This window comes from Tachypleus tridentatus, chromosome 7 (assembly GCF_004210375.1).
Source record: "Tachypleus tridentatus isolate NWPU-2018 chromosome 7, ASM421037v1, whole genome shotgun sequence".
NCBI classification, from domain to species: Eukaryota; Metazoa; Arthropoda; class Merostomata; order Xiphosura; family Limulidae; genus Tachypleus; species Tachypleus tridentatus.
In genome coordinates this window covers 89,572,312-89,584,731 of record NC_134831.1, presented here as the reverse complement: position 1 = coordinate 89,584,731, position 12,420 = coordinate 89,572,312, and the positions used below count along the sequence as shown (strand labels likewise).

The 12,420-nt window shown below is 34.0% G+C and overlaps 1 protein-coding gene across 1 annotated transcript; it reads right to left on the bottom strand.

Moving 5' to 3' along the window:
- Nucleotides 1–5,984: 5,984 nt before the first annotated feature.
- LOC143256166 (heparan-alpha-glucosaminide N-acetyltransferase-like) lies at nucleotides 5,985–10,042 on the bottom strand. The gene is made up of 3 exons (XM_076512994.1): nucleotides 9,920–10,042; nucleotides 8,501–8,684; nucleotides 5,985–8,231 (listed from the first exon to the last, which is right to left on the bottom strand). Exons 2-3 carry the CDS (start codon nucleotides 8,580–8,582, stop codon nucleotides 8,056–8,058), a joined length of 258 nt encoding a protein of 85 aa, XP_076369109.1. The 5' UTR covers nucleotides 8,583–8,684; nucleotides 9,920–10,042; the 3' UTR covers nucleotides 5,985–8,055.
- Between the last annotated feature and the right edge of the window lie 2,378 nt (nucleotides 10,043–12,420).

Below are 12,420 nucleotides of genomic sequence, written 5' to 3'. Positions count from 1 at the left end.
TATAAAGCATTTAGCCGGTGTTGTGTCCTCAGATCATTTTGCATTGTGTATCAGCCATCCAAAATTGTACTTATGATTGTGGCATACACTTAAAATTGTGACTTACAATCCAATTAATGTTATACTTATGATTAGATAATAACCTTATATGTTAACTGACCAAATGATATTTTTAAACGATTTTAAAATTGTCATTGGGCTATTTAGAAGTGCCTAATTTAATGTAATGTAGTAGGTACATTATTGTAGCAGGTGCTTGTCACACTTATGATAATAAGAACAATACCACAATCACAGTTTGATCTGTATGAATAATGTGAACTTATGAGGAAACCAGCCTTTCTGTGAAGGTCAACTGAAATTTAGACATTTTGTTGTGGTGCTACTATGACCATTCAATATCCAGGCCGCGAGTTTGCTTTGCACGAGCGCGCGATTCCCGCCTCGAACACCTTAAGCGTATGATCACCGAGCCGCTGACCATGGTGTACCCTCTGCGTACGACTAACGATCGGTTCAGCCCGATCGAGATCCAGATACCAGCTGCACGCCACCACCACCCCGTTCACTCCCATTAGCTGTCCACAGTTTTACAACATGCCCTATCAAAGCTGTGTTTGTGTTCCCTAATTAGCCCTGTAATTTTACATTACCACTACCCTCTACTTAAGTACTTGTGCTATATGGTTAAAGATAAACACTTTCTCTAACAGTATTTCACGGATATGTTATGGATTTTCATGTGCTATTAATATAATTTGGTGATTTCAATGCTGTAGAGCAGTTGTTCGTAATGTTGAACTATGTTTAAACTATGTTATTTGTTCCTAATTCATGAAATGATCCAATAGTATGTATGTTATATCTTTTTCTTTATATTTCGATGTTTAAAATGAATATTCTTTGTAAGCCCTAATGCTAATATAAGGAGAGAAATTCCCATTCGTTTCATATAAGCTAACACAATTTGGAAGTAAGAAGTGATACTAGAAATCAGACGGCTCGGGGGGTCACTTTGACGTTCGCGCGCTCTGTATAAGGGAGTTATGTTTGTTTACGTGGCTCTCGCTCTCTCTGGTACTCGGACTCACACTGGAACACACACTCAGTTTGGATTAATGAAAGGAAATCAAAATCAGCGACTCATTTTCAAACAAGGACACCAACATACAAGACAAGAGTCAGTCTTCACCCACCAAAACATCAACCGGTCATTTGATAGGGTTGATCAGGCAGGGAGTAGATGGTCCTACAAACACATGTGGTGCAAGTGAGGAGGACGTTGATGATCGCGGTGGTGAGAATGTCGACACGACTAGTACGGAACCCCAGCCGCAAGAGGGCACCACTTACACCCAGGGTGAAAAACTCCCACCAGGACCCAAGGATCTGAGCCAGCTTCCAGATAGTTGTCCTGCCTGTCCAGACTTGAAGAGATACTCGGCCATAGAATACAGCGGCCTGTCAAGGTCATTCAACAAGAATTGGCGTGATCAGCACTCGTGGTTGGAATACTCTGTGACCCAAGATGCTGCATTCTGCTTCGCATGTCGTCTTTTCAGTCACACACACCTCAGTAAAACTGAAAAGTCTTTCACCCATGAAGGCTTCTGGAACTGGAAGAAGGTGGCAACATCACTGAAGTCTCATGATAACTCTGCAGGATACAAGTTTGCCATGCAAGCTTGGGCAGAATTTAAATTGCAGAAAACAAAGGGTGGAAGGATCCATCATGCTCTCGATGCAAGCCATGCTAAAACTGTGGAGGGAAACCGACATTACATAAGAACTGTGATAGATGCACTGCTCTACACAGCCTGCCAGAATGAAGCCCAGAGAGGTCACAGGGAAGGTAGTCAGTCAGGTAACAGGGGCAAATTCCTGAAACTTCTTGACATGATTTCCAGGTATGATGAAATCATGAAGAAGAAGCTGAGTGGTCCTGGCAATGCCAAGTACACGCACCATGATATCCAAAACGAACAGCTTGACATCATAGCTGGAATGATCAGGAAGGATATCAGCAAAGAGGTCATGGAAGTTGAGCATTTTGCTTTAATGGTAAATGAAACAAAGGATGTGAGCAAAAAAACAACAGCTGTTTATTGTGGTAAGGTACCTCCACCAACAGAGCCTTCAAGATGAGTTCCTGGACTTCACAGCTGCTGAGGGTCTGGATACAGATTCATTGCTCAAGAAAATCATTGAGACTCTGGCTAAATGTGGTATTGACCATAATGCCTGCATTGGCCAGTGCTATGATGGAGCTGCAGTCATGTAAGGGCACATCAGTGGCGCACAGGAGAGGTTCAGGAGAGAGGTGTCCACTGCTATGCACACAGGTTCAACCTTGTGCTAGTTGATTGTGTGCACAACATCCAGGCTGCAGCAGAGTTCTTTGTGACAATTCAGAAGCTGTAAAAATTCTTCTCTGCAATAGTTGTGCATGAAGAATTTCTGAAGGTTCAGAAGGAGCTTGAACTCGTGAACCAGCACATAGAGTTGAAGCGACTGTCAGACACAAGATGGGCCTGCCAACATGCTGCTTGTCTGGCTGTGAAAACAACTCTCCCTGCCATTGTGACAATCGTAAAGCGTCTTGTGGAGGGGGACAATGTCCACAGAGCCACTGAATCAAAGTGCCTGTGCATCCTCCTAGATAAGCAGTTTGTAACCAGTCTAGTGGCCATATAAAAACTACTGCTGATGACAAAACAGCTATCAGACCACCTCCAGTCATCTGACCTGCAGCTGGCCTCTACAGAGGACATAGTACAATCTGTCATCTCTGGTCTCTCAAAAATGAGAACTGAAGCAGCATGGAAAGACTTGAAAGAGTCTGCTGAGGATATATGTAAGAAAGTGGGAATATGTACTGAGACGGTGCATCAAGGTGGACAGCGATCTGCCCCCAGACACCTAGACGAATTCATAATCACATCTAGTACTGGCCAAAGAGATGAACCAACAACAGATGCCACGAAACATACCTTCTATGCCATCATTGATAGGATGCTCAACAAGCTGAATAGAAGATTCTTCTCTGATGCCTGTAGTGTTCTGATGGGTGCAACTGCACTGAACCCCAAACACTCCACATTTCTGGACAAACAAACACTCTTGGGAATTGCAGCAAACTATGGTGTGGCAGAGGATGACCTCGCAGTGGAAGTCCACCAGCTGAACCGGCTAATTGCCAGGAAGAAAGACAAGGTGCAGGAAGTATCCACACCGTTGGAACTTGCAACCATGCTGGAGCCATACAAGGATGCCTTCATGGATCTCCACAAACTTGTATGCATCGCTGTGACCCTGCCTGTCACTTCAGCTGCCTGTGAGAGAAGTTTCTCATGTCTGAAGCTTCTCAAGACATACTTGTACAACAGTAGTGGTAACAACCACACCAGCAACCTGTCATATCAGTAAACTCCAGGAGGGCAAAACAACTCGATATTGATACTGTTATCGACATATTTGCTGCCAATCACCAGAACAGGTGTATTGTTTTGAAGTAATATTGACTATAAACACAGCATGATGAAAGATAGTTAGCCTGATAGTGACCTTACTTTTCCTGAATGGGATAATTCGTTCCTGCTTTGTAAACTATGTCTTTTGATTTGTAGCTTTACTCTTAATGGTATATTAAATGTTCAATCTAAGCTGATCTTGATTTTCTTTATTATTATGTATTACCTTGGGTGGGATTTAGGTGAGCTTCCTCTTTTACACATACGCATATTTTCATAAACAGATTATTTATAATTTGTAATAATGAATTATTAATCAGAGTATGAGTTCCCAATCAAAACTGCATTGAAAACGCAGTTCAAATTAGCACACCTTTCTGAATCGTACCTTGGATTTTACGTTATTATAATTTACCATCTATACTTCATATTAATGGGATATTGTGAAGTCCCTCCACAGTTAAACTCAGTCCCCCAACGAAAATATCCTGGCACTGCCACTGGACTAGAGTGAAGGCTGCTAGTCATCACCACCCACCACAAACTTTTGGGCTACTCTTTTACCAACGAATAGTGGGATTGAATATCACATTATAACGCTGCCACAGCTGAAAGGGCGAGAATGTTTGGTGGAACGGTGATACGAACCGGCGATCCGCAGATTACTAGTCGAGAGCCTTAACCACCTGACCATGCCGGATCCGGTTTCAGAGGACAAAAAAATTACTAGATTTTAACATGGATTTAAGTGACATTTTCTGAAACCTACCCAAACATAATTTGTAACTCAGCAGTATGAAATTAACAGCACATGATGCATATTCTAACGTGTAATTAACAAGATACTGGATGACAGCCAAAACCCAACAGTTAGAGTCACCAGCACATAGTGGATGCTCTAACGTGTAGTTAACAAGATATTGGATGATAATCACAACCTAAGAGATGGAGTCACCAGGACATGGTGAATGTTCTAACATGTAGTTAACAAGATACTGGATGATAGCCACAACTCAACAGATAGAGTCACCAGCACATAGTGGATGCTATAACGTGTAGTTAACAAGATACTGGATGATAGCCACAACCCAACAGATGGAGTCACCAGCACATAGTGGATGTTCTGACGTGTAGTCAACAAGATACTTTGGAGATATTCTTGTTTATTTATGGCCTATCAACTGTGTCTTTTAAGACATTCTTGTTTCAGTTATGGTTTATAACTTATTTTAAGAAATTCTTGTTTAGTTATGGTCTATAAACAGTTTATTTTAAGATATTCTTGTTTAACTTACGATCTATAAACTTTTCTTTTACCTGTAACCACAAATTGTGTTAACCGCTGGTAATTACCTTATTTGTTTTTGTAAAAATAATGAATTTTGAAACGCAGAATTATTATTCTCCAATAATCATTCTGACATATTATAATCAATTACAACTAACCCTAACTTTACTAAACAGGAAATGTGTTTCTTATAACAAACCCATAATGGTCTATCTGCTGAATCCACCAAAGGGAATAGAACCCCTCATTTTAGGTTGTAAACTTGTAGACTTACCCTTCTACCAGCGTGAGACAATTAGAAAATAAGCTGTAAATGGTATTTTAATCATTACAATAACCTTTGAACTGCTTCATTTTATAAAAACACAGTCATGAAATTTTGTTTATAGAAAGTTTTATGATCAAACAGGTGGTGTAACAATGGGTTGTAACCATTACTACCAACTGCTTAGCAGTGTTCAAATTGTTTCAATTTTGATTAAAAATATATTTTAGTGATTTATTTATACTCTTCAAACATAATTATCACGTTTGGAAATTTATTATATTTAAATGAAAGAAATCAAATTATTATTTTACTGTAAAGAAGATAAAGATACTGTATTACCATTTTCAGAGGTTAAACTTTTAAATCAAGAGACAAAATTATTCATGTTCCGTTGTCATAAACAAACTTTCTTTATACTTCAACTACAGAAGTTTTATATCTGTTGTCAAAGAAAACCAGCATGAAGTTATAATTTTTATGTTGATCCACATAGCTTTTAAATTAATAAGGACAAAAGTGGCGTTCCACCTAGAGGTTGTTTCTTGAAAAGTTTATTAGCAACAACACAAGAAATACCTATAAAATGTAAACTAACCAAACACTAGTGTTTGGTGTACCAATATTACTTCGAAAGACAGTTTTAGTACTTATGGGTTGAATTCTATAATTCAATATCTTAAAATCTACATATCGTAAATTTTCACCGAGTTATTTTAAACCTCAGTTGCGCATTAAGCTCTTCGTGGTAAAAAAACTCAATTCAAATACTACGGTGTTTTTCGTATTGTAATTTACATATTAACAGGTGGTACTAATTACAAACAGGTTTGTATCTGTTTCATGGTATACTGCCTAGAAGATCGAATCAAACTACGAAAATAATGCCAGTATTTCCCTACACAGTGACATAACAAAACACCTTGCCATACAAACTGAGCAGAGAATGAAATAAAACTGCAGATAATAGATAATTTATTAATTACACATTTGGAACTAAGTGTCAATACATATTCATCTTTTTAGATATGTTTTTAATCATTATTTTAAAACATTAATTACAAGACAAGCAGCAGATATGTTGATATAGTGTTTTAAGATGCATTTCACCCACACACTCATCTTATATTTATATAGAATTTAGAGAAAATCAATTGTTGTTACTAATTCAGCCAACAAGCTGTTAAAAATTAAAAAATAAATATGAGCCATAGAAATGATCTTAATTGTTACTTTATTATGTTAATTACAAGATAGGTAGCAGGTGTTATTTTACTTGTTACTTTATTATGTTAATTACAAGATAGGTAGCAGGTGTTATTTTACTTGTTACTTTAGTATGTTAAGTACAAGACAGGTAGCAGGTGTTATTTTACTTGTTACTTTAGTATGTTAATTACACGATAGGTAGCAGGTGTTATTTTACTTGTTACTTTATTATGTTAATTACAAGATAGGTAGCAGGTGTTATTTTACTTGTTACTTTATTACATTAATTACAAGATAGGTAGCAGGTGTTATTTTACTTGTTACCTTATTACATTAATTACAAGATAGGTAGCAGGTGTTATTTTACTTGTTACTTTAGTATGTTAAGTACAAGATAGGTAGCAGGTGCTATTTTACTTGTTACTTTATTATGTTAATTACAAGATAGGTAGCAGTTGTTATTTTACTTGTTACTTTATTACATTAATTACAAGATAGGTAGCAGGTGTTATTTTACTTGTTACTTTATTACAAGATAGGTAGCAGGTGTTATTTTACTTGTTACTTTATTACATTAATTATAAGATAGGTAGCAGGTGTTATTTTACTTGTTACTTTATTACATTAATTACAAGATAGGTAGCAGGTGTTATTTTACTTGTTACTTTATTATGTTAATTACAAGATAGGTAGCAGGTGTTATTATATGTATGTAAAACCTTTGTGAATCTGGCGATGACCGAAGAAGGTCGAAACGTTGTTCTTTCCTATACATAGTGCTTTCTCTACCCATTATGCACTGATATTTTTTTGGAAGTAAACAATCTTAGTGAAGTCAAATAAACATCTCTTCACTATTTTTTTAATACTTTTATACTAAACAAGTTCAACTTACTTGTGAAATAACATAACTGCCATTTTAAAATTGTGACGGGTTATTTGTCTCACAGTTTTTAACTATGTCATATAAAAATATACTGATTTTATTATTCTTTAATAAATATTTAAATATAAATTAAAATGCCTCTAAATACACAAAACAAAACACTAGAAATCATCCTTTAAGTGTTTTATATATCAACACAGAGAACTGAAATGCCCATCACTAGTGTATTACATGAAATATGGTATCTTAGTCATAGATATATATAATAATACTGACTATGTGGTTAAACAACACTATATGAACCTCTTAAAACAACTTCTGATTGTAAAAATATCATACACATTTTCTTTTCATAAAGTTTCTTTTATTTCTTATTAAATCAAAATCCATTATCTAAACTTACCCTATCTACACCAGTAATTATCTGAGTATATAAATCTTTTCAAGTAAAAATACTGCATTATCAATGAGATCCTTTACTTTCATCCACATGGTTTCTCAACTTCACTCAAGTTGTCAACATTTCATTTTGCTATTAGGTAAATATAACTTCACCATTAAATGAAGGAAAAAATAATTTTTTTTTTTACAAAACTCTCAATATAAAGAAACAATTAAAACAGCAATTTTATAAACTACCAATGGACAGTAATAAAAACATTTCACAAAACATTTGATTCAATGTGAGATACCATTCTTCATTTTTAATTAAAACCTCAATATTTCTAAGAAAAAATAAAATTCTTAAACCTTGCATTCTAAAAACAATGCAACAGATGACAATAAATGTGACAGGGTAAAACATAAAAGCACTGTGAATAAACCAAACTTATTATAACTTTATTTAAATACTTCAGGCATCCAATAATGTTACACATGTAATAAAATAAACCTTAGACTTTACAAAGTGTAACTTTCTGTCATGAGTGTCGATTAATCACACTGTTAAGAAGACCTTTTGATAGTAAAGCCATATGGAAATTATCACCCACAATGTCACTCCCCACAAGTCCACCAACAAGTGTTCCCAGTGTGTCTGACCCACTTGCCACGACCATGGAAACAGTTCACCAGTCAAAGAGTGTCCAACGTAGAGCAGAATAGAGTTCATTCCTGTATTAAACAGAGAAGTGTTTCATTTCTGTAACAACAAACCATACATCTGTATAACTTGAAACAAACATACTGTAGTACAGTTAAGAGAAGCTGGATTTACACAGGAACAATAAACCACACATCTGACAAATGAAAAAACTTAAAGAGCAGAAAGAGATGATCAGAGAGATTGTTTCAAGTTAACTGTTTTTTACCCATAATTTTCCATGTAGCTTAGATCTAAACATACAGTAATAAAAAGATGTCTGTTGTGCTAGTGTACTCACCAGGAAAATAGAAAGGTGCTCCAGTCCACCACTTCTTTACGTCAATTACAAAGTAACATGTGGAGAGCAATAAGAAGGCCATTCCTCCTGTGGCAAAGATGTATGAAATAGACCAGAGGTTTTTGTTTATTGGAATCCAACCATCATTTTTACTGCCCTTGCACAGTGTGATGGCTATTAACCCCTAATTGGAATAAAAGACAGACATTTGCAGAAAGAGAACACAATATTGTAACAGTTGGGAAAAAATACCACAAATAATGGGAAAAAAATATATATCAAAATTCTTGACATACTTATTTCAACCTATCCATTATCTTTTCCATCTCACCTTATCTTCAAAAGACAGTACTAGACTGAAGAAGACACAAACGTGTCGAAACTAGTTTCTCCTAAATTAAAAGTTCTCAAGGTTTTTCAAGTTATTGCGAGTTTTCACTGGTCGGAAATTAATTCTTGTTGCAATATCTTGGTACGAAATGTTGTATGTTAACCTTCTCATGATACCATTCTATTGTAGCAATACTTTGTTTTTTTTTTAAATGTGCATATGCTGTACTCTCATAATGTGCTTGTGTAAGCATTCAATGCAATAAACATAGACAAAATGTAAATATACTTCAATAGACATTTTGGACAATAAAATACTAAAAGTTTATCAAAGTTTAAGTTTTTAAAAATGTCTAACTTAGGTTGTAAACTAACATTATACATTTATTTATTGGTAGTACAAAGTACAGTGAAGTTAAGCCTAACTAAACTAAAGCAAGAAACACATACAAGTCACAGTGTTAATGTATCTCTTTTTCAAATACAGGCTGTAATTAATAAAGGCTTACATAAATATTAACTAATGTTAAATCTATAACAAGTGGACTTAACAGATTTTTATGTATGTGATTGGAATTTCTTGAAATTATTTTAGAAATTTTGTACTTAAATAAGTAATGTTGTGTTAAAGATAGTAATTTAACCGTAAATGTCTGGCAACTCACTAATGATTTTTATACTGTTACCCACTGTTGAAGTACACATTACACATTCAGTAATTTTGTTAGTGTAAGAAGCTGACAAAGAAAAAGAGAGATAGCTTATATTCTGTGTAAAATTATCATGAACTTCCAGCTATAATTAGTATATGTAACTAAAATGTGATGGTGTATTTGTTTACATTTTATGTTTAACTCAGACACTGCAACAAACAAAGCCATGGACCTTCAAGCCATGTAGTGGTTAAACACTATACAAAAAAGTCCTTAACAAGCTGATGGACTTGAGATGGACTTTCATATGTATTCCAACACATTTCAAGGAGTTTTAATGGTAATTTAAGGAAAAAGCTTACAGTACTATTTATATGTGACCTACAAACACTTAATACACAGTGAACCGGTGGATGAATACAAAAACTGTACTAACTATAACTGCTCCCCAGATAAGCCAACGAATTATTCTTGGTTTCCACTCTTGGTAAGTCAACAGAATTTTTCCTGCCTGAAAAATATAAACAAACAAACTAAAGTATCTCAAAGATGCTGAAATATAGAACTGTCTTAAAAAACACATGAAAAATTAAATTCCACAAATTAAGCAAACCTGTTAGAAATTATGTAGTTTTTTTGTGCAATGTCAAATTTCTTCAAATACAAACCTACAAAACTGTTAATAACAGCTCAAAAATTACCAATTATAAAAACCTTTTAAATAACCTTTAATATTAAAAGTATATGAAACTATGAAAATATTAAATTATATTCCTCTATTGTCATCACTGATGAACATTATAAAGAAAAAAAACTATTTGAAATATAAATCCCAAAAAAATTGTAACTGTGTTTCATATATAAAAAACTTTTACAATAATTTCTGTCAATTTTCAACATATTCAATTAAATTACAACCATGTTAAAACAATCTAAACAAAAACACCATAGGTACAAAAAAGAAAGAAAGAAAGGAACAGCAAAAAAGAGTCGAGGTGTGTGACTTAAAAGAATTAAATCGAAACACTTATAACATTAACAATAATGTTACATCAAATATTCATTCACTAGTCAGTTAGACCATGTATTTAGTAGTACCCATCATCATGCCTTTAGTTAAACAAAACCTAGGCCTGGCTAACTAACCAATCACTGAATATTTGATGTAACATTCTTATCAATGTTTTGAGTTTAGAAACCAGTTTTATCACACCTTATTTTTCACATATATGGAATGTACTTCATGATGTTTGGTCATTGCAAACAACAACGTGTAAGAAAGTGATACTCGATGGTAACCAACGTTAGCTTAAGACAAAAGATGACAAATGGTCCACTTTTACTCTTAGATCAAGATGTTGTGAAAAATGTTGAAACGTTTTCCATTAGGTGTGGGAAAACTTGATCAAATCTGAGCATTTCTGTATAATAGCTTCACACAGTTTGTCCCTTCAACAAGAAAGGTCCACCTTATGAAGGTGCTTGGATTATAGGGTATTTTAATTCATTTGCATGCAACTTCCATTAAAGCCATATTAGACTCATAATTAGATTCAAAAGATCTATCAGTGTTTCATATCCACAAAAAGTAAGTATGTTTTCTCTTGTATAAAGTTTCTGTATTTTGATCAAAAGAATAAAAATGAAATATGCCTCAATTAAACATTTGAGAAACTACATTATTAATTTTAAATAGTTTGAATTTAAATATTGTATAAAGAAAAATACCATTATGGTGTGTCTGTAACCACTGTATTACAGAAACATTTATACAAGTATCTTTATGATACTTGTAAAGAAATTGTTATGGTGGAAGAATATATTATTATTGTATTAATGTAACATTTACTATATGAAATATCTTTATGATAATTGTAGAGAAACATTGCTATGGTGGAGTATATGGTACTATTGTATTCATATAACATTTACTATATGAAATATCTTCTGATACTTGTAAAGAAACATTGTTTTAGGTGTAAGTATATATTATTATTGTATTATAGAAACACTTATAAGTATCCATTATGACTGTTACAAAATAATAAATGATACAATTACATGTTCCATGTACAACTGTAGGAACTACTTCATACTTTTGACTATCTCTTTCAGATATCATACCATATCTTTTTATCTAAACTACTAGTACTTGCTTTCAAACTACACATCACATAAACATAAAAGCAATTCACATAGTGATGAATATAAATTCAGTCTTTCTAAACATAAATAAAGATGTAGAAATATCAATTATATTTCCAGCTGCAGGGGAATGTAAAGAACAGCGACAAGGCGTAATTAGCTGGGTTCTGTTTCATAAATTTCTCTCAAAATAAAATAAAATAAATATAGCTAACTGATGAAGAAATTTCATTATTTTAAATTATGTAATTAATTTAACTATTAACATTGTAACTGCAATAATATAACTGTTTACGTTGTTACTGATACAACTTCTACACTGCTGACAAAAATCTTAAGGCCAATGAACATAAAGAAAAATATGCATTTTCCATTGTTACACTCAACCACTTATTTGAGTAGAACTTCAGAAGATGAAAATAAGGAAAGGGAAAATAAAAATAAAATTTTTTAGCATTTAATAGGGAAAATATGAACACTATGAAATTAGTGTAAATACTAGCTGGTCGAGTTTAAGACCATACCAAAAGAGGTTCTAAACAGGGTAGGAAATGCCCAACAAGAGGTCTCAGTAGTGAGTTGCACCATTATTGTGAATAACTGCAAACATTCACTTTGGTATGGTCAATATAAGCGTTGCAGAAGGCTGGCTGAAATGTTATTCCAAATGGTGAAGATGGCTTCACAAAGATCATGCACTGTTTGGAATTGGCGTCCATTTCTATAGAATTCCTTGACATCCAGCCACAAACATTTTCAATGAGGTTCAGTTCGGCGAACATGCTGGATGGT